Consider the following 23,045-nt stretch of genomic DNA (forward strand, 5'->3'; position numbering starts at 1 on the left):
GGTGCAAATATAAAGATAGATGCTATAATTTAAATAGAAGCAGTTTGCATCTTGCTATCTCTCAAGCAGGGATAGCTCTGCTTACTTGAGCCTATGTAGATTCAAAATGGACATGTACCAAAGGTGAGAGAGCCGATAGTAAAAGACCCAGAGGTCACCCAAAGCTCTGATGTCAGAATATTTGCAAACACAAGGCAAATATTTCTCAGTGGATGGAAGGCTCTGGCAAACAATAGGAACATCTGGTCATTTTGCAGAGATGCCATGCACAACTTTTATGGGAATCACTCCTACAACTCCAGAATGATCATAAGAAGCTAAACATCAGCCATGACCTCTCCCCTTGTGGTTTACAGATGTGACAAGCGCAGCATGTCTTTCCCATTCCGGAATGGCCTCTTCAGTTGCAAGAGGAAGTGTATTCAGACAAGAACTTGTCCAAAGACACAATGCAACTACCTTGTCTTATGAGCACTGGCAGCTGCCTTCTAAGTTATGCACTGAGGCAACCAAATAACTTCACAGGCGTCTCAAAGGAGCAACATGTTGGGCAAGAATGGGCACGTTTACTGCATTCCAATGGTAAGATTGGAAGCTTTTATAAAAATAATTCCATCCCAGTTCATCATAGTCAGGAATTATACATGTGGGTTTTTTCCTCAGGGATGCAGTGATGGAGAAAGCCTTACCTGTTAATTTTCTGCATTTTCTGCAGCCCTGCCCATTTAAAGAACTTTTGTACATTGAAGGGTAGTGATGCTATCCATTGGATATCATCCATCAAACCTGACCTGAAGGCCTAGCAACTGTTAGGTATTGCACCAGATATTTAAACTTCCAAGCTACTAAAAATATGATCTCTGCGTCTGTGGTGATGCCACAAATAAATTTCCATCACATTTTGAGCAGTGGAAGCAAAACAGGCAAATATTTTACAATAGAATAGAATTACTCTAATAAAGTTTTCACAGAATAAAGATAATAGTTTGAGTTCCTCACTTGAAGCTTTATAAATTTATATATTGTAACATCACAAATGGAAATCATTAATTATGTAGCTATTGACTGAGGAATTATTACTATAATGGAAATGTAACTGACATCAATTAAGATTATGGAATGCAGTGATATAAGATAGGAAATGCACTCAAACCATCATGTAGGGAACCACTTTAACTAAAATGTATTAAATGGAAGTTAATTGGCATTTTGATAATTGTATAATTTGGGAATTAATTATTATAATTATAATTTGGGAATTATTATTACAATTTGGCTATTAGTGGGGGTTTATTGGAAAACCAATTTTTTAAAAATACATATTTTTAAACTCTAATAAAAGGGTTCCCCTTTAGCTAGAACCCAGCCATAAAATGTACTTGCTTGGGATTAGCAATTTAGGAACAAATGGGCTGTAACTATTAAGATTTTTGTGGTCAACTTGCTCTGCTTTACAAGATCCTTGTGTGACCAGCAGCAACTTTAAAATTGTGCAATAACACTGTATGCCTGGGGACACATTTTTCACTGGACTAGAATTTTTCATACATTGGTGACATACAGGAGATTGGTACCAAAGACAGACGCTGAGAGCTTGGAGTGGGAGGTGGAATTAATCACCATGCAATATGGGGGGTTTTCTTTTTCCTTCAGTAACTGTGGATATTTGTCACTGTTGGCAGCAGGTCACCTTCTGGTGATTTATGCTTTGATTCCATACGTTGCTGCTTGAGGTGTGAGGGAAGGAACACAAGACAGCCGCATATCAGTTCATATATGAACAGAAGCTATGCGTAGGCTGTTCTGTGTTGAAGAGGCTAAGGGGAATAAATGCATCAAGGCTATTGAAGACAGCTTTCATATAAGGAGCATGGTGAAGAAGTTCCAAAACACCACTGAAATAAGATATGGTAGGTGTGGGAGAACTTCAAAACGGGGTGTATAATTTCATTATCGTGATTATAATTTAGGACCAAACTGCTTAGCATCATTCAAATAGGAGGATGATAAAAGGAGGGACTTTGCATTGCAAGGTTCCCTGGAATCTGAGCTTGCTTCTAGACTGTCACTATTTTTAGATGAGATTCAAGCACAGGGGCCAGCAACCTTTTTCAGCCGTGGGCCGGTCCACTGTCCCTCAGACCATGTGGGGGGCCGGACTATATTTTTTGGGGGGAAATGAACGAATTCCTATGCCCCACAAATAACCCAGAGATGTATTTTAAATAAAAGCACACATTCTACTCATGTAAAAACACCAGACAGACCCCACAAATAACCCAGAGATGCATTTTAAATAAAAAGACACATTCTACTATGTAAAAACATGCTGATTCCTGGACTGTCTGTGGACTGGATTTAGAAGGCGATTGAGCCGCATCTGGCCCCTGGGCCTTAGGTTGCCTACCCCTGTTCAAGCACATACCAACATTGTATGCTGCACAATTATAGTTAATTTGGTTCTCTTGAGCAACAAACCTGCTTCTCCAGCAGAGAGGATCTTTTGGTGAAAAGGAAAGTGATGGGGAAATGCACTGGAAGGTGTGGGGTAGCACTTGCTTTGACTTAATGAGCATTTATTTGCAGGGAGGTTAGATGGCATTAAGTGGCCAGTGTTGTGTAAATCTGCCTGCAGCTGTGTCAGGTGAGATGCTCAACAGCAGGAAGCGCCCTGTGTGTGCAATGCATTTCCATGTACCGTGCGTGCAAAGACCCCCCACAGGGTTACAGGTGGCACTGTGGTCTAAACCACTGAGCCTCTTGGGCTTGCCAATTGTAAGGTTGGCAGTTCAAATCCGTGCGACAGGGTGAGCTTCCGTTGCTGTGTCCCAGGTCCTGCCAACCTAAGAGTTCAAAAGCTCAAGTAGTGGAAAGGTAAGCAGTGTTTCCTTGCACTCTAGACGCATTCCAGCTTTGCAAAAACTCTTGGTGTGCAATGAAGCCTGGAGAGAGTTTACAGAGGCATGGAAGGTAGCATTCAATCCCCAGGCCTGAGATCCTCCACCCCCGAACGAGAGAACAGGTTGGAAAGTATATGATTATGCTGGCAGCGTAAATGTGAAATACAGTGGTACCTTGGGTTACATACGCTTCAGGTTACAGACTCTGCTAACCCAGAAATAGTGCTTCAGGTAAAGAACTTTGCTTCAGGATGAGAACAGAAATCGTGCTCCAGCGGTGCGGCAGCAGCAGGAGGCCCCATTAGCTAAAGTGGTGCTTCAGGTTAAGAACAGTTTCAGGTTAAGTACGGACCTCCGGAACGAATTAAGTACTTAACCCGAGGTACCACTGTATTAGTTTCTGCTCTGGAACGCAAATCTTTACATTTAAAATCTTTGAAAATAGCATTTAGTTAAAAGAAAAATAGAGGAGTGGTAGGCTTGCCAAAGTAGGAAGTTTTTTGGGGCGGGGAGGGGGGGTGGTGTGTTTGAACACAATGTAACTCTGGAGCCAAATGTTTCTTCTGATGTGCCAAGCAACATCTCTTAACTAGCTGAATTAGAAAATGGAAAGGCGTGGATTGCATGCTGGTGACAGAAGGCTTCTGTTCTTTTCATAGAACTGTGCTCACACAGCACTTAGTATGTTAACTGCACAGGCTGACAGTGGGAAAAGATTTATCCAGAGTTTCACTTCTCCAAAGAAATAAATGCATCCTTTTTCTTAGAAACTGAAACTCGAGAGTCAAGCTCTCAAGGCTGAAGGCAGAAGCCCATTCTCTGAAGCAGTTAACAGTGCTTTCACCAGCAGAACTGTAGATTTCATCAAGTGCATTACAGACATTCCAGCAAGCCTGTTAAATCAGCTCAGTCGCCCCCCTCTTCTTGTGTACAGTGGTACCTCGGGTTACATACGCTTCAGGTTACATACGCTTCAGGTTACACACTCCGCTAACCCAGAAATAGTGCATCAGGTTAAGAACTTTGTTTCAGGATAAGAACAGAAATCGGGCTCCGGCGGCGTGGTGGCAGCAAGAGGCACATTAGCTAAAGTGGTACTTCAGGTTAAAAACAGTTTCAGGTTAAGTACAGACCTCCGGAACAAATTAAGTACTTAACCCAAGGTACCACTGTATCCTACAGGCTGTGCTCCTGCTTGCTTTGCTCACCAGCCACACCTACCTCGTCACCCCCAGCCCTCTGGTCCCTGTCATTGCCCCCCCAACTAACCTCTTAGACCTTTCCCTTTCCACCTCTGGCTTCTGCTGCAGCAGAGAGAGTTGAAGAGTCCATCCACTTTCCATCTCACACAGAGCCCTCTTTCCTTGGTTCTCTTAATGGTCCATCACCCAGGCCATTGCCCCAACACAGGAAACCAGCCTGAATAATATTTTAACACTTGCAGGCACCAGGAGGTAGGATATCTCATATAGCCTACTCTCTCGCCCAAAACACTACACTAATGCTGAATCCAAGGGGAAAACTAGAAATATTTATTAGCCTTGTTCAGGTTTTGCAAAAGGGTTTGGTTGGGAAAAGCCTACTTTGAATATAATTCAGTGTGGAACGTAATTAGCCTTAGTTCCGCACCATCCCTTAGTATGTGCTATGTATTAGAGAGCCAAAAGGAAAACATTATGGTTCATGTAGCGGAATGTATGCACTGATATGGGCTTTAAATCTATCTTCAGGCAACACATGAAGGAAGAGAGGTTTGCTCAGCCTGACTGTTGAAGCAGGCACTTATTACAGCATTTGTTTAAAATCTTCTTTTTCCCTCAAGGGAAACGTTTAAAAACAGAGAAAGCTGCTAGAAAGTAAGTAATCATACAGCCAGCAGGCAGGATAGATTGGGTTTGCTGACATTAGCTTCAGGGCTGGAGGATGTGAGCACATTTTACTTATTATGTTATTGGTCATGTATGGTTTGGAGGCTTTTTGTACAGAAGGAAAATTTAATGCATGCTGTTTTCTTCTTCATTGAAGTCCAAAGCTACTGAGGAAAAAATAGTGATCTTTTTAAGAATAGGACTATTCTTCTCTGTCTTCTTTCAATACAAGATGTTGGATGGAGTTAAAAATTAATGACATAGCTGAATTTCATTGATGTGATTGCATTTTAATTATCGTGAAACAAATATATCCTGCTAGTTCCCTGGTGTGGACTGATGGCTCGGAGCTACTACAGATTAACTGCAATGAACTGGTAGTGAAACTTCCAGATTCTGAACTGAAAATCTTTTGCTGGAATTCCTCTCTGGATTAACACACCCTGCCTCCATACTCTACTAAAACATCTTGCCTTTGATTTCTGAAAGCCAACAGATTCAAGGCAGGATTGAATCAAATGGATTGAAAATGACACCACCCACACATGACAGAGGTAGGAGGAGGTACAAAAAACTTTTGCAATTGCACAAATAACTTTTGGGGGGGAGGGGGAAGGAGCCCTCCATTCCCCCCAAGAGAAACCCAACAATTACCGAACATATTGTGGTACTGCATTAGATGAGTGTGTAGGGAGGGGGCTGTGTATGTACGAAGGGAATGGGGTGCACTAGCTGCCTACCCTACTGCAGGCTGCAACAATTTGTTACAGGTCCTACTGCCTAGCAGAAATCCATGTACAGTAAGTTATTTTGCTCATAAGTGCATTGATGCAATGCAACAGCATAGCTGCTGGGCTTTGGAGGGGATCCCGTGGCTTTACATTGTTTATGACGTCACACGCGTGCAGGGAACGTCAATCTCCCGCTGATCCCGACGTTTCCATCGATTTAAGAAAAACCCTTCTCTCCCCTCCCCACCCCTCCCCTTCTTCCTTATCTTTGCAGCTGCCAGAATCACACCTGACGGACGTGTTCCCGGAGTAAGAAACAGGCAAGAGCAAACGGCGGAGCGAGGAAGGTAAGTACCATGCTGCCACTAATGAGGGTTTAAATATTTATTATTTAAATATTAAAAAAGCTAAAGATACAGAATTCGACGCATGCGCCCTCGAAGATTCGCCTCTCCAGGCGCATAGATACTAGAAAAAAACGTTAGAGCAACTCATAGATTGGGGAGGAAAGATCCCAAAAGAGCCTAACGCCTCCAGCCCCGCTGTCGAAGCTAGAATTAGAAATAAACGAAGGAATCGGTATGTTTTTGCATGGCTGCGATTAGGTGGCGAGCATAGAAAAACAGAAGATTATGCTCATTTCAAACTTAGGTTGTAACTTACTTTCTTTTTTAAAATGTGATTTCTGCCCAATTTGTAGCTCTCCCCCGAGGCATTCCGTGTACAGCATGTTAACGCTGAGAGTAGTTTGGATCCTCAGCCTCCAACCCACCGCTGTCTGGCGTCGCACGCACACAAAAACACAGCCCACTTTATCACTTTACTTCACTTCTTGATCGTTAAAAAAAACCACATACCCCAAACAAAAAAAAAAATCCTCAAAGCGGGTGACGAAAAGATTAAAAAAACCCCAACTAGAATCGAGGAGAAAACTCCGCAACCCTCACTTCGCAAACATACAAAGAACTAAAACGGATTAAAATTACCTCCGCTTCCTAAGAGCTTTTTAAACCAAATAACGCTTTTAAGCGGAGCACCGCGGAAGGTGCCGCCCTCCGCGTCGTTCTCAAGTGGCAGGGAGTTCCGCAGCGCCCCAAATGGCCCGAGTTTCCTCAAATGCTCCGCCGCAGCCCAAGCCTCTTTTGCGGTTTTATTTGGGGTGGGGGGGGGGAGAGAAAAAGAACGCGGGGCAGATTTTTTGATTTATTTTTTTAAGGCCCATGCGGACCCTCTGGGGGGCGAGTGTGAGGGACGCACACACAGAGAGAGCGAGAGGAGGTTTTGAGACAGGAGTCGCGCTCACTTCCGGTTTCCGGTTGGGAGGCGGGGCAAGGAAGAGAGAGTGACAGGATGTTGCGCGTCCGGGTCACGAGCGACTTCCTGGCTGGCGAAAGTGGCGGCGGCGGTTGCAGGTCTGTGGTCCAGGGTGGGAGGCGAAGAGGAGGAGAAGGGGCAGTTGCTGCCGCCGCCAGCACCGCCGGGTTCTCGCGCTGCGCCTCGCGAGATTTCGAAGGGAGGGCAGAAGAGTCGGTGGGTACCGCTTCGCGACAGCGGGCGGGGGGGGGGGTGGGAGGCCGAAGGAGGACTGGGAAGCCTCTTGGGGAGAGGAGGAGGGGGGGCTCTCAGGCGACCCCCGGCTGTGGGGGCGAAGGGGAAGGCGGCGGGTGAGGGGGGGTTGTCTTCCTACTTCGCCCGTACTTCTCCCTCCCTCGGGCGGGTTCTCGTCCCGGGGTCCCTTCTCGTACTTGGCGAAGGGAGCCTGTGAGGATTTCCGAGGTCTTCGTTTGTTCGCCCACCCTTCTCTCTCTCTCTCTCTCTCACACACACACACCCGCTCAGTTGAGGAAGGACTAGGCAGATGGTCACCCCCTGCAGTTGCATTTTTTACGCTGGCCTTCCTCCTAGCTTTAAGGACCTAGGTTGAAGTAAGAGAGAGAGAGAGAGAGTGTGTGTGTACACACACACACGAAAACCAGCCCCCCTCTCTCTATATAATGGGGGTAGAGGCTGGTTTTTTTCGTTTAAATCTACCCCTCCCCTGCCACACAAAATGTGCCTCTGTTCTGAGCGCTGTTTTTGGCCTTGCACCTTGAAAGCAGCTTAGGCTCAGGCTGATGGAGAACCGTGGCCAAAAAGTAAGGAGCATAGTGGTGCTTTCTTTCTGGGATTGCATTCCATGCCTGTCTGGTTGTGCAAGGGACCAGGGGCCTATTAGTAGCTGGGGCCCACAACCATTGTAAGGACTGTGACCTTTGCAGGGTTGGTTTTGACCCCCTCCCTGGGGATGGGGACCTTTCCTTAGTGAGGATCACCTTGCAGTTCTTTTCAAAATAGCTTGAAGGTGTTGATTGGTCACTTCGTTGTTAGGCACTGACTTTCTGCTGGAAGAATTAAGTAATACGCAGGGGCACAGGTCTTGTGATGTGAAAAGTTTCCAAAGATTACTCTCTTGGTGTTTTTAAATTCGCCTTTCTTTGTCTTTTTTATATTATTTGGGACAGTTTTCTGTTGCGGGACATCCATATATATTCAGCTCATGGTCCACATCTAAATGAAGACTTAATTTAGAAAAAGGGTGTACAATAATCTTAGAAAGTGAGGGGCTCAAAACTATACAGTGGTATCTCTGGTTAAGAACTTAATTCGTTCCGGAGGTCCGTTCTTAACCTGAAACTGTTCTTAACCTAAAGCACCACTTTAGCCCAAGGGGCCTCCCGCTGCCACTGCGCCGCCACCACGTGATTTCTGTTCTCATCCTGAAGCAAAGTTCTTAACCCAAGGTACTATTTCTGGGTTAGCGGAGTCTGTAACCTGAAGTGTCTGTAACCCGAGGTTCCACTGTAATAGTAATGTGGGAATTTCCAAGGTTTTCCACCTGTATTTTTTGTACAGATTCTGCATGCTTAAGTGTTTGCCAAAGGAGTCAGAAGCTAACGCCCTGTTTATAGTATTCTGCATTGTAGTAGTCTATAGTGATAAGAAGAGATAAGCCTGAGACTGGAGAAAACGCAGGTGCCTGGCTCAATAAGAATGGCTTCTGGTAGCTGAAAACTTGGAAGTTTGTCTGGTGTGATGTTGAGCTAAATTCTGGGATCTGTAAATACATTTTCAAAAATCTGTCTTGTCTGTAAGCTTCCAGAAATAAAACATTTAATACCCATTTAACTTTACACAGTGAATAGGCCTCCTGCAAACTGCCTTGAGTTTAGTCTCTGCAGAGTCAGGGCTCTGGCATTTACATCTGAAGGTGCTAGTAAGCTACTTTGCAGGAACTGAACATATACAGATGGTAAGTCATAATTAGGATGGAAAAGAGATGCAAATATTATACATTTTTCCTAAAGAATGTAGTTGATTCCAACACCCCTTAGTCTAGTGTTGCAGGCTGCAATTCTACCTAGAACAACATCCAAGTGAACTCAGTGTGATTTTTTCTATAGAGGAGTGTGCCTCACATCACAGGGTAAAGCTCCTTCAGAACCACTGATAGACAAAGCTGAACAATTTGGCATTTGATCAGGCACTATGTGGAACTGCTTTTTCTTATGAGCAATAATGTTAATTTCCCCATATGATTGGTTTCGAAGTTGTGGATGATTTCACATAAGCAGGAAAATTGTTGTAGGAGTTGACTTTTCAAATTACACAGGCCTTCATTTTATTAGCCACTAAAGTAAAATGCCTAGGGTTGTATTCGGCTTATCCCATGTAGAGGGCTGAGTTGCATCCTTTTTCGTCATTTATTACTTGGGTGATGAATTTGAATAGCAGAGTGTCACATCGCAGTAAGATTACATCAAGTTCTCTAGCTAAAGGGACCTACCAAACAAAACTTTCTCTAGGCTTTATAGAATTGACTTGCTTGTCAGTTCTGATCCCTAACCCAGTGAAACACCATTAACTCTTGGTTGCTAAAAACCTGGCAAGATAAAATTCCTCCCAAATGTTCAAAGAGTTTTACATATACCACACCAGTAATCCTTATAACAAGCATTTAAGGTAAGTGGGGGTTGCCCCAATGTTGCACATCCAGTGATGAGACCAAGCATGAGTTTCTTGCCTAAGGCCACCTAAGTAAGTTCATAGTAGAAGGCACAATTGGAACTGGAGGCTTTCTGATTCACAGTTCTGTCACTAGGCCAGTATGCTACAGTAGCAGTTATTGTTGGTTTTGTTTTGGACCCCCCTTTTTTCTTTTTCTTTTTTTTAATCCTTCCCTCCTCCTGGTTTCTTTTCCTTTGTATAAATTCCTTGTGAGACACTTGCCTCATAGTTTCCCAAGGCTTATTAATTCACAACTACAAAAAGATGTTGGGAAAGGTCCAGAAACAGGCAACCAAAATTATTAAAGGGTTGAAGCCGCTCCCCTGTGAGGAAAGTTTGCAGCATTTGGGACTTGTTAGTTTTGGGAAAATACAAGTAAAAGTGATGTGATAGAGACGTTAATACTAATTATGCGTGGTGTGGAGAAAGTGGAAAGTGGAAGTTTCTCTGTCACATAACATGATAATTTGTGAACATCTCAGGAAACTAAACATTGGAAGATTCAGGAAAGGTAAAAGGATACTTCTTCACACAGTGCATAGTTGAACTGAAATTCACTCGCTTCCAGAGGAGGCAGTGGTGGCTGTGAACTTGGATGGCTTTAAAAGAGGGTTAGATAAGATTGTGGAGGGTAAGGCTATCGGCGGCTGATAGCCATGATGGCTATGCTCTGCTGCCACAGTGAGAGGCAGCATGTCTCTTAACACCAGCTTCTGGGAATTGCAGGTGGACAGAGCGCTGTTGCACTCACATCTTTATAAGCTTCCCACAGGCGTCTGGTTGGTCACAGTGAGAACAGAATGCTAGACTACATTGGCCTTGGTTCAGCAGGCTCTTACAATAGTAAAGTAAGGTGAGAGATGACAGATTTTAGTAGTAATGGTAAGTGATTTGTGTCTTCTTTTCTTTCAGAAGACTCTGCAGCACTATCTTACATTGCCGCCTCCTCCTCCCCCGCCTGCCTCACTGTAGCCATGAAAGAGATGAGGTAGCCGCCCTTGAGCGTGCTAGAATCTAACTTCAGATGGATGCAAAATATAAAGACGATGTATTTAGGAAGTATGTACAGTTTCATGAATCCAAATTGAATACCTCTGACAAGAAGCAGCACTCAGTTAGTGATGAGTGTCTACAAGTGACAGCTTCAACCTTACTCTGTTTTCCCAAGATTGATCCCTTCTACAGATTCCGGTTGATAAAATTTTATGAGATAGTTGAAAATTCACTTAGGTCCTTGAAATCTTCAAGTTTGCGTTCACTCCAAAATGCATTTGGCGTTCTGGAATCAGTTGGAGTTAATCTTTTTCTTTACCCTTGGAAGAAGGAATTCAAAAATATAAAGGTAAGAGTGTGCAAATATGTCTTTTGTAATCTAAATATTTGTGCTTTCAACTCTTAAAAGGGCGCCTGTTCTATCTGTAAGGTGGTGTGAAGCACTCAAATTTATTCCAAAGATTAAAAAATAAATGCAAAGCGAAAGTCTGGCTGCTTTTATAAATGCCTTTAGGGCAGTTGTGCCCAGACTTCATGTCCTTTGTTCAGACCAGTTAATCTTTATTGTAATTTAGGATGCAAAGTAGATTTTCACCTGAAATCACGATTCAAGAAAGCTTATCCTGTGAGCTTCAGTTGGGTTGGAATTTGGCTTTAAGTTTTGTTACTATAACCCTGATTTCTGCATTCAGCCTTGCCAATTCCTATCCTCAAGTTCAGCGAATATTTTCATTGCATTTTATTTTAGAATCACCTCATTATTCTAAATGAATAACTTCAGTGCAATTCCTCAATGTACATTTCTCACCCACTTCCCTAGTGCTCTCCATACTGTGGCCTGTAAGGAAAATAATGAAAAGTTCAGTCATGAAATGTAAAGTTAGAAAGAATAAATAATGAGAGTTTTGGTCTCTTTTTACCTACCCACCCACCCACCCACCCACCCACCCAGGAAAGTGTTATTCTAGCCTGAATTTTCTATTCTTTGCACTAATAGTTTCTTAATGAATAGTATAGATGGTGTGTCCCTGTATGGTAGGAAGCCTAAAGGTCAGCTACTGTATTTACAGCATGAGCTGGGAACATCTTTATCCATCAGATGTTATTGGACTATAGCTCCCATCAACCATTGCCACAGGAATGATGGGAGTTGTGACCCTTCAGATGTTGGACCACAGGTTCCTCATTCTGATTTACATGGTTGCAAAATCCTCTACCCCTGACCCATTGGATTCCTGTAGCCTTGATGCTGGTGTTCAAGAAGAAGAATCATACACAGCCATTTCCAGGGCTTGTGTATATAAATCTGGTGTTGCTTCCCATAATCTAAGCTAATGTATAAATTTCTTTTCTAGTCCTAGTAACAGTGTTTTAGATCCTGATGCCAATTTATTCTCTGTATCTCTCCTTCCTTTTTAAAATATCTTTTAGTGTTTGGAGCAGTTAAGGATTCTATCTAGCAATACTGGTCATGATTCTTGCAAATATATCAACACCAAAACATTAGTACAGTTTAACTATAAATCTTTACAATCTCACTGACTGTTTTTAGCAAAACATGCTGTCAGGGGCTCTGTACCCATCCCATCATTTCAGTTCCTCCATGATTTCCTAGGTACCAAAAATATCCAGTTGTCCCACCCCATTACACCTGATACAGTTCTCTATGGTAGATTAAAACAAAGTATACTATTGTGGAAGATGGGAGAACTTTTGACTCATTGGGTCACAGATTCACCCTCTGCCTGGTTTAATCTTTACTGGAGCATCATACTTAACTGTAGAAGTTGAATCAGAGAGCAGTTGGTATGGTAAAATTCTCTGGTGAATGTATTGCCACGGGGTGGTATTCATCTATTGTGTCCTGTCAACACAAGGATTTCTGCTTGCCCAACAGACCTTTCCCTGCCTGCTCCAAATCTTCTATGGAGGGTTGGGAATCCCTAGAACATATTTAGGGGATACACAGAGGGAGGAAAGACCTGTTGCACAAGCAGGAATCCGTATGCTGACATTACCACAATGTAGCCATGCTTTGGCTGCAACCAATTGAAATTAATTTGCCTTAGTGTGCTCAAGTGGATTGTGCATAGAATTATCCTGAATTTTAGCACCAAACCCTGTTTTTTGAAAGTGTATGACCCCCTCATGTGGTTATAACCAGTGCTTTCCCCCCTAAAAAATGTTTAGGGGTACTCTCATTTTGACTCAAGAAAATCACCATTTTATAGTTCAAATTGGGGGAAATAAATACAGTAAATGGACAAAAGTACAAAGATTTACAAAATGTTTAGGGGGTATGCATCGCCCTACGTTCCCCCCCCCAAAAAAAGCACTGGTTATAACATATGTACACTATTTCAGAATTACATTTGAGCACTTAGTAGAATACTATGTTTACCATTTTTTTCCTCTTTCCCATCTTCAGACTTACACAGGACCTTTTGTTTATTATGTAAAGTCTACAATACCAGATGAGGATATAAGACAGATACTTAACTCAATGGGATACATCCAAGAACTTGGAACTATGTATAAACTCAAAGACATGGTTGATACCCTCCAGGTAAAGATGGTATCATTTGAACTTTTCTTGGCCAAATTAGAGTGTGAACAATTGATTGAAATTCATTTGCAAGTGAAAGATAAAGGTTACACAGAACTTGATATTGTAAATGAAAGAAAGAATAGCAGTGATGTCCGAGGCTGCTCAGATGCCTTGAAGCGTCGTGCAGAATGCAAAGAAAATCTAAACACTTCCATGTCACGAATGGTACTTCAGAAATCTGCAAGTGAGAGAGGCTGTAAAGATTACTTCAAACCCAAAGTTAGCAAAGCTTCTAAATCAGTGGATGCCTATGATAGTTACTTGGAAAATAAGAAGCCACCTTTGATGACATCCTTGAGTCTCAGAAAAGAACCCATTTTGGTTGATACTGAAGATGACATTAAAGATGAAATAATTCGTCCTTCGCCATCCCTCCTTGCCATGTCAAGTTCTCCGCATGGATGTTCTGATGAATATTTGCCAGTTTCATCCCATACCAACGGCATATTAAGAACGGGTATTCCATACAGTACTTACTATTCCCCTCAAGATGATTTAGATTTATATACTGACTCTGATTCTAGAAGTATGTTCAAGAGACAAGAACCCACTAAACATGATGTATGGCTGCTAAAGAACGATGCCAACCCAACTTACCATAAACGTACACATCTAGCCAAAGATACCACTTCCCTTAAGTGCCAAAACTGTGGATTATCTTGCGGCACCTCCATTTGCCAAAAGTGCGACAACTTGCTCATCTGCAGGCAGGAATATCCACCAATGAAGCAGAGCAGCTATTCACTCAAAACTCTTGCAAGTGAAGGCATATCTTCTGGGTCGGTGATAAGGGAGAAGCCTCAGTACATGTTGCAGACTCAAGACCGAGTGTCTCAGTACAGTTCAAAATCGAAGCCTTCAGGCTCTTCACGCTGTGGATTTTGCAACAGACCAGGAGCTACAAACACATGCACTTTTTGTTCAAAAGTTTCCTGCGATCCTTGCCTCACTGCTTACTATTATGATCCCTGCTGTCGAAAAAGTGAGCTTCATAGGTTCTTGCCAAACAATCAGTTAAACTATAAATCAAACCAGCTACCACACATGGTTTATAGATAGACCTTTATTTTTATCTTCTGTTTTTTGGAAATCCTATAATTTGGGACAAAAGGGCTAAAAACACAAAACATTCTGATGTTGCTAGAAGTATCCTACTGACCTCTTAGGAGAAATAAAAAAGTAGACATGCCCTAACATTGGACATATACATCTTAACATAGTGCCAGTCTTCAATGATGTGACTTTACAAATGTTGTCTATTCAATAATTGACACTGCTGCTACTGTTTTAGGTGACTCTTAGCTGCTTTTCCGTTCTAGATGGGAGAGAGGAGCAATTTTTTCCTTTTTTTTTAGAAGCAGGCAGGCATTGCAATTCATTTTTTTCTAAAGACATCATATGTGTGTGCTTTGTGGCTGTCACACTGCCTCATCCACAATACACAGCACCAGAGTAGTAACTAGAAAGATGACCAAGAAACTAAGAACAGCATTTTCAGTGAATTGTGAAATTGTCTGTTTTGGTAACTTGCACGGAATATTCCTTTGTGTTTGCCAAAAAAGTGATTTTTTTTAATTTTAAAAAAGGAAAAATAATAGCATTACTTAAGCTCCAAAAGGCAAAATCACCATGGCATCTATTCCTTGTGTCTCTTCTACTTTTCCTTCACCATCTCAAGCGTATAAAATCAAATTCTAAACTGAATATTTGCTTTATTTTTCGGTGTTGCCAATACACCTTGTGTGTGTGGTTGTTTTTTTAACTGTTCTAGTATTAAGAAGTGAATCAGTATGTGTTACGTTACGCCTGGAGTGTTCCCAATGAATTATGATCAGATTCACCTTCTGTTGCACATGTATCAAATCCAGTTGTTTCTACTGTAAATAGGTGATTTGGAAGCAGATTATTTTTAAATAAATATATTCAGTATGTTGTGGTTTTTTAAAAATATATATAAGGTCCTGTAAATGAAGTCTCTGGGTTATTTTTTCAGGTAACATCATTTTTTCCTTGTACTGTATTTCACCTACAGCTTATTACAGCTGTTGTGGTAGACAGGTGTCCCTCAAATCCATTAGTCTCTTTGCTTCTTTCACCTGGTTTGAAATTCTGCCTCTGGAGCTTTGTCAGAGAGAGGTGGGCAAGTCACTTGGCTCCAACTGTTTCATGCAGAAGTGAAGCTTTTCCCCTTGTAATGATTTTTAGCCACAACAAGGATGTAGAAGATTCGGCTATGCATACATGCTTTCTCCCATCCATGCTCACGGGAGTGTGTTTGCATAAAGTACACAGCCACAGCGTACTAGAAATAATGATGGTTAAAATAACAGGGATTGCACCATTCCCAGCCAACTGAAATTTCTTAAGCCACAAAGGATATCAAACTGTCCCTTTTAAATAATTCGCCCTTTATGTTTAATTGCTATTCCATTGCATTGAGTTTTGAACTTTGTGGCAGATTACATTTGACCTTAAAACTGTTAATTTTTAAGAGCGTGGTTGTTGATTCTAAGACTTGCAGTCCTTTCACCCTTTCTGTGACAGAAGCTTACATGAATAGCCAGTGTGTGGCAGGGGTGGGGGTGGCAGAAACATAAAGGGATTAAACACATTGTAGATTTGGTGAAATTCTTCTGTTGTGATTGAGCATCAAATACACTGTTTCACATGATCTTTCTGGAATGTTGCCAACAGCAAAGCGTTACCAAGAAAAGAATACATGGTTGAGAAAAGTAGAAATGAGATTATTGTGATGGCATACTACTGCATTCAGCATTTTATTTTCTTTGCAGGCAAGTATTAGCTTGCTGACTGGGAAGGTCTGTGTAAAATCATTGCTTAAGTGAACGATGAAGGTTTTCATAATCTTAGATGGATTTTTTTTTAGAAGCATATATTCATATACCTGTAGATAAAATGTGTATATAATGCCAAATTTGAAATAATTTTACTCTTTCTAAAGTATCAGCCTGTAGAGTTCATTTTGATGTGTTCCGTTTCTGCTCAGCTTCTTCCAAGTACCATGCCTGTCTTTACTTGGCTGCTATACTGTACAGCTTCTAGTTCCTCTCTTGTTCAGGTTCCATACTGCTACTCACATGACACTAAATGAACAAAAACTGTGATGCCACGTAATTTATACAGTGAACCTAGCAGGGACTAATTATATTGCTTTAAAAAGAAAAAAAACAGTCCTGTGTACATATTTGTCATGGAATACCTGTGGTATTTAACAGTGTTAAATTGCAAGTGATACCATGCAAACTATACTTTTATGTGTATCTTACTGTATGAGGTTGCTGTGATTGAGACAGTAAAATATATGTTAATTTAAAATGCAGCTGCTTGGCATCTGATTTGTTAAACATCTGAATTTTTGTGTTATGATTTGTAAAGAAGCACATCACTCTCCTAAAAGCTTGATTTTTGGGGGGAGTGGGGATTTAAACATGAGCTCATTTTTGTGGAGGGATTGTAGCACATACCGTAATGGCCAACCACTTCACAATCCAGGTTATGCTTGCCCTCACCACAGTCTGAGGTTGTGTATTAATCCTATTTTCAGCTAAAGCTGGAAGATTTTTGATGCTCCTCCGTACATCTCAGCGAAGCCAGCCCCATGGTATTTGAACCTAGACAGGAGAGGGGATTCTCCTAATAAGCATTGGCAGTGGAAATCCTTTGCAAAGATTTATACTTACGAAATGGGGCTTTCTTCCCTCTCCTCCCCATGTGTCCCCTGGAACGGGTTTGGGGTTGGGAGGTCAAGAGAACACCCAGAACATACTGTGGGAGAAGAGGGGGCATTGTTCCATTGGGCAAGCTGCAGTGCTTGCACAGATAGGATGTGCAATGTCTAATCCCACCTCAGATATTTTTGCCCTTCACTTCCCTTCCTCCCTGAAAATAGATCATGGTGGCTGAGGCTGATGGGAGTTGGAGTCTTAACAGCATTTGGAAGGCCACAGATCCCCACTCTTCTGTTAAAGCAATATGAGCTGGAAACGTAGAAAGGGTGGACGTTTGAGCATACGGAGTTTTCTGGTGAATAGCAAAAGGTTTTGTTTTGTTTTCTCTATGACACTTGTCAGGAGCTTGAGTCAAGCATAATAGATCAGCAATAAAAAATACGGTGTCAGTGAAGTTAACTCTCTTAAGAAGCCAAAACAGGTCTTGGGCCAATGCGGCAGTTTCAAGGACTGAAGGTCCCCACCACTCCCTAAGGCTCGTCTTCTCCAGGGTCTTTCCCAAGCAGTTGAAGACTCGGTCCATGTACAACCAGTATCTGCTGTGCCCTTTTCATTTCTCTGTGTGTTCTAGTAGACCAATGGGGAGGGGAGCTAGTCTCATCTGGAAGGGGAGACTCCCTGGCTTCTTTAGCTGCCTACCTCATTGCTGCCTCTTGGTCTGTTCCAGCCTCCAGTCTGAACTGCTCTCTGCCACACCCTCTTCCTGCTCACTGAACCCTGTTACCTCTTCTACTTCCAACACCTCCTCCTAGTCTGCCCCCTTTTCTCCCTCTGACCACTCATTGTCATCCCACCACCAGTCCCCTTGCTCTGAGCCTTCTTCACCTGGGAGTTCTCCTGGGGGTTCCTCAACTGGTTCCTCCCACCACTTTTCTGCATCCACCCAGTCCATGACTTCACTCATATGACTACATCCCAAAGGCCATTTTTCAGCAGCGATAGAAACACTTGCTTTAGAGGCAGGGATCCACATTTTCTTGGAATTGCAGCATTGGAGAGACAGATTAGTCCTGGATTTACCAGTGCTCTTAAGACAGTGGGCCACAGCTCCCATCCTTAACCATTGGCCATGCTAGCTAGTGCTGATGGGAACTGGAGTCCATGGCAGCTGGAGGGGACCTGATTCAGTCTAACACCCTGTTTGATGTAGGAAAGCTAAAGCATCTGATTCTCCAACATCTTCAAGAGTTCCAGTGGAGATCCTGCCAACACTTGGTAACTGCTTTCACTGTCAAACTGCTCTCACCATTAACGAGATTCCACCACCTGCAGAAGCAAAGGCTGGACGTTGCAATTCCTCCATGACAAATGTACACCTATTGGAGGAATGTTCTATTAAAGTAAAGCATAGCTTTACATTTTAAGATATCTGCAATACAGAACAGAACAATGCAACCACAGAATTGGGCACCTCTCAGCCAGCCACAGCTGGACACATGAAGCTGTTTTAGCTGATTTACCTATCTACTTGTGTGGGGTAGCTGAAAACATCAGTTTGATGTAAGAGTTTTTATCTAGTCCCCAAGCAAATGTTTGGCACAGGCCTAACAGCATTCAAGGCTGTTCTGTAGGTGTGAGCCATGGATTTGCCCCAAATGGGTGAGATTCGGCTGTGTTGAGCTGATAGGAACAGCTAGTCCTGGCTCTATTATTGGGCAGAGCGATGCCGCCAACATGGAGAGGTGGCAAAATGTTGGAGAATGGCACTGTGTCTGCCACGTGTCCTGTCCTGCACCCCTAAGATAGACAGCTGCCTTCAGGCTGATGATACTGACCCATAGCCAGGCTTGAAGAAGAAATAGTAATCTGCTAGCCTGGGTGACTTCTGTATGTGGAAGGGAGCCAGGGGCATCGTGACCTTTACCTCAAGCAGCAAATGTCTGGTGTTGCCCCTGTTCCATCTACATCCCCTGCAATCATCACATGTGTGAGGAGAGGTGGTGCGCATCACCAAAGCCCCTGAGTTTTCCTTGCTGTCCGGTGAGCCCAGACCTTCAACAAAGAATTTCTCTCTCTATAAGACGCACTTTTCCCCTCCTAAAAAGTAAGGGAAAATATGTGTGCGTCTTATGGAGCAAATGCAGGCGGGAGGCTCTGCTCAGCACTCCCTTTAAAGAGCCGCGTGGAGCATGTGTGCAGCTCTTCGGGACTTTTTCCCAAGGAGGGAGAAGGGCAGCCCTTCTCCCTCCTCGGGAAAAGCCCCCAAGAGCTGCACACACACTCTGTGCATTCTTTAAAGGGAGTGCAGCTCTTGGGGGAGCCTTAGCCGTGCACAGCCTCTCCCAGGCAGGGGGATGAAGGCTCCCCTTGCCCTGGAGAGGCTGCGCGCAGCCAAGAAGAAGCCAGGACAGCCAGCGGGATTGCTGCGCTGCAATCCCGCTGGCTGTCCTGGCTACTGGCTTAGCCGAGTGAAGCCTCCGCAGGGGAGCCTTCATCCCGCTCCCCTGCGGAGGCTTCGGGGCTACCCCAGAAGCCAGAACAGCTAGAGGGAGCGCTCCTCAGGGGAAAGCCTGCAAGCGCCGCACACACGCGCCACGCGGTTCATGAAAGGGAGCGCTGAGCAGAGCCTGGGATGCATACAGGCTCTGCTCAGCGCTCCCTTTAAATAATTTTTTTTTTTTTTTGCATTCCCCCTCTAAAAACTAGGTGCGCCTTGTGGTCAAGTGCGTCTTATGGAGCGAAAAATACGGTAACATTTGGAGAACATGAATTCTAGATAAACCACAGAAGGTAGAGGAGTCAAAGTAGCAAAGTTTCTTTCCTGCCACTTGGAGTGTGGCATGCATCTGTGATGCTGGAGAATTTTGCACACTGCCCTGAAATGTATCTGTGAAAGACAAATAATCATAACCATGCTTGTGTTTATTAAAACTACGAGTTTTATAAAACAGTGGTTGCAAAAAACCTTTCATTATACTGACTCATTTGTTGAGAAAAGCCTGCATGTTTGCCGTAGAATCTTAGCACACTTATTCATCTTTTGGCACGAGGGCAGCATAATTTAAAGTGGCATGTGTCGAAATGAAGTATCGGGCTGCTCTGATGCCAGGACATGTTACAGGGGCCAACTTCCAGGAGAGTAGCTAGCAAGTTGTAGCAAAAAATCAGAATCTTGCAGCACATTAACAACGAGGGAATGTGATGTGGCATGAGTATTTGTAGGCTACAATCTACTCCGTCAGTTGTGTGAAGTGCAACCCTGAATTGTCAAACATATATGCACATGGGGAGGGGGTTAAGTGAAATCAGAGAGAGATTAGATGCAAAAAGAACAGACAAGGAAGCTGACCTGATAGCACAACAGATATCAATTTATTATTATTATTAATAATAATATCAATATTGTATCATCAAGCATTGAAAAAGACAATTCCTTCCGTTCTGTTTGCTCTCAGATCCATTGGAATTATGACTCCTGCTTTGATGAGCAATCAAAATGGGGCTTTTTGCCAGTGGCATATACCAGCCAAAAGTCCTAATAAATAAGACTGTTAATAACAACATGCGCCTTAGCAGCTTCTTAAATACACACACACAAGCAGCTTAAATGAGTCAGCGCAGTCATGCTGTTCCTCTTTCGCATTGCTGGCTTGAGCTTTCTCAGTCTGCCTCATCTTTAATTGTTATTATCATATGCAGCATCTATATCAGCTTTTGCCAATCTGGTGCCCTCCAGAAGTTTTTGAACTACAGCTCCCATCAGCCACAGCCAGGGTGTGAGACAAGCTTTGGCCCTAGCAATAAAATATCTGTGGGAGCACCCCCTCCCAAGTAGATGGGTATTGTCTTTCAAATGGTGTGCATGCAGCGCACCATATGATCAGTTATGCAGGGCAGGACATACCTGCCCCCCGGCAATATTTTATTCAAGTTAGCACCCCTGTCCCCACTTGTCTCCCAGAACCAGAAGAGGCATGAAGAGGGTGGAAGAGAAGTTGGCTGCACGTAGGCATAGCCTCTGATTGCTTGGGGGGGGGGCAACCTGGGAGAGGAGGGCATTCAGACCATTGTGGGTTGGTGGGAGCTTTCAGTCTCAGCAACTGATCCATGGGGCAAGACCTACAGAGGATGAACTGCTGTGCCCATTAGGCCTGACACTCTGCCACTTGTGCTCAGATATTTGAACTGGTTGCTGATCTGACAGCATGTTGAGTTCAAGGGGTTGCCATTAGTATGTAAAGCCCATAACAACTTTGGACCAGTTTACCTACGAAATTGCCTTCCCTACATGTGCCCACTCAACCGCTTTGACTGGCAGAATTGGCTCTACAAATTTGTGCCGCAAATTACCCATTCCGCATATGTAAGAACTTAATCTTTTAGTGTGGCAGATCCTAAACTTTGGAACTCCCTGCCTATTGAGATAAAGCAGGCGCCTTCATATTTTACTCTTTTTGGCGCTTGCTGAAAACATTCCTGTTTAGACAAGCTGACCCAGATGCTTAGAAAGTCGAGGCCATTTCAATCCGTTTTAGTATTTTAACTTCAGTATGTTTTGTAGTAGGATTGTAATTCCCCCCCCCCCATTTTACTGTTTTATCTTTTGAGGGTTTTTTTTAAAAAAAAACAGTCAAGGGGTGTACAAATTTTATGAAACAAACAAATATTAAGCCTGACTATTGAGCCATTTAGCCTGATTCTTCATCAGGGAGGGGGTACCATCGCGGCCACCGCCCTGGACATGTGCTATGCACCCCCCCACGTGCCAGGTGCCACGCCCTCGGGATGCACGCCACGCCCCCACAGGCGACGTGCCACACCCCCAGGATGCGTGCCAGCCACGCCCTCGCCTGCTCTCTGCCCCCGGTGCTGGAACATGCAACTTTGCCACTATCTCCAGCCCTGTTTGCGTTTGTCCCCATCAATTGGGCTTCCCTTTCCCTCTGCCTTCCAGTCCTGGAATGCACCCCCCAAAAAGCTTGCTCATAGGGGAGTGCAACATTTGGGCTGAAAAAGTCCCCCTTACAATTACCTGGGTGTCGGGGGGGGGGAGTCTTACTGAACTCAAGGGGATTTTCTTCTGATCTGTAGCAGATGGCACTGTAAGAATTGTGTTCTCCCAAAATTAAATGTGGCTCTGCCATGCTGTGGGAGTTATTGAAAAATGCCCGTAGGTGGCGCTCTGGCATCAGCTTTTGCCTTGCAGAAATTGTCCGGAGCTTAGAGCTCTGCTTTAGGAGAGTACAGACATGCAACGTAAGTTTATCATGAAGAAGGATTGGAGAAATGGAACTACGGTTATTGAATCCCAACGCGGTGGAAGTAGAGCTTTACTTTAAGGGAAGTGGTGCATATTTGCAGTTCTCCTGTGGCTTTGTGTGGGCAACCCAATCAGATGGGTAGCGTACAATTATTATTGTTATTATGTGTGCTAGTTGGAAGGAGTTTTTTATCTGGCTGTAGCTCAGCGGTTGAGCTACACTGCAGATGGTGACAGCAGTCACAAAATTAAAAGACGCCTTCTTCTTGGGAGCCAGAAGCCAGTGGCTGAGGTCCTGGGAGGGGTAGGGTACCTGTAGGGGTGCCATCTCAGGGGATTCTGAGACTGCTGCTTCACCCTGCATTCACCCTGTAATAATAATAATAATAATAATTTAATAATAATTTATTCTTTATATCCCACCCATCTGGCTGGAAACGATGCCTTGTGAGGAACGGCTAAGGGAGCTGGGCATGTTTAGCCTGGAGAAGAGGAGGTTAAGGGGTGATATGATAGCCATGTTCAAATATATAAAAGGATGTCACATAGAGGAGGGAGAAAGGTTGTTTTCTGCTGCTCCAGAGAAGCGGACACAGAGCAATGGATCCAAACTACAAGAAAGAAGATTCCACCTAAACATTAGGAAGAACTTCCTGACAGTAAGAGCTGTTCGACAGTGGAATTTGCTGCCAAGGAGTGTGGTGGAGTCTCCTTCTTTGGAGGTCTTTAAGCAGAGGCTTGACAACCATATGTCAGGAGTGCTCTGATGGTGTTTCCTGCTTGGCAGGGGGTTGGACTCGATGGCCCTTGTGGTCTCTTCCAACTCTATGATTCTATGATTCTATGGGTTTCCCCAACTACTCTGGGCGGCTTCCAAGTGAATATTAAAAACAATACAGCATCAGACATTAAACACTTCCCTAAACAGGGCTGCCTTCACTTGTCTTTTAAA

At 43.5% G+C, this 23,045-nt stretch overlaps 1 protein-coding gene across 10 annotated transcripts; it reads left to right on the top strand.

Annotated features, from left to right (window-relative positions):
* The first annotated feature begins 5,727 nt into the window (after positions 1–5,727).
* On the top strand, positions 5,728–16,480 carry SPATA2 (spermatogenesis associated 2). Of its 10 annotated transcripts, none has more exons than XM_083744446.1 (4): positions 5,733–5,846; positions 6,716–6,911; positions 10,456–10,885; positions 12,965–16,480. In XM_083744446.1, the coding sequence occupies exons 3-4, from the start codon at positions 10,568–10,570 to the stop codon at positions 14,201–14,203; spliced, it is 1,557 nt and encodes a 518-aa protein (XP_083600572.1). In that variant the 5' UTR covers positions 5,733–5,846; positions 6,716–6,911; positions 10,456–10,567; the 3' UTR covers positions 14,204–16,480. The 10 variants fall into 10 exon arrangements, with proteins under 10 accessions (XP_083600575.1, XP_083600572.1, XP_083600576.1 ...); XM_083744450.1 differs by having other exon boundaries at positions 10,459–10,885; XM_083744449.1 differs by lacking the exon at positions 6,716–6,911 and having other exon boundaries at positions 5,728–5,846.
* Positions 16,481–23,045: the final 6,565 nt, after the last annotated feature.

The sequence above is a fragment of the Podarcis gaigeae genome (assembly GCF_964106915.1).
Source record: "Podarcis gaigeae genome assembly, chromosome: 6".
Lineage (NCBI taxonomy): Eukaryota > Metazoa > Chordata > Lepidosauria > Squamata > Lacertidae > Podarcis > Podarcis gaigeae.

Coding starts and splice junctions, on each gene's coding strand:
- SPATA2 (XM_083744449.1), top strand. CDS start 10,568: ATGGATGCAAAATATAAAGACGATGTATTTAGGAAGTATGTACAGTTT. Junction 10,886..12,964: donor AGGAATTCAAAAATATAAAG/GTAAGAGTGTGC, acceptor TCCCATCTTCAG/ACTTACACAGGACCTTTTGT.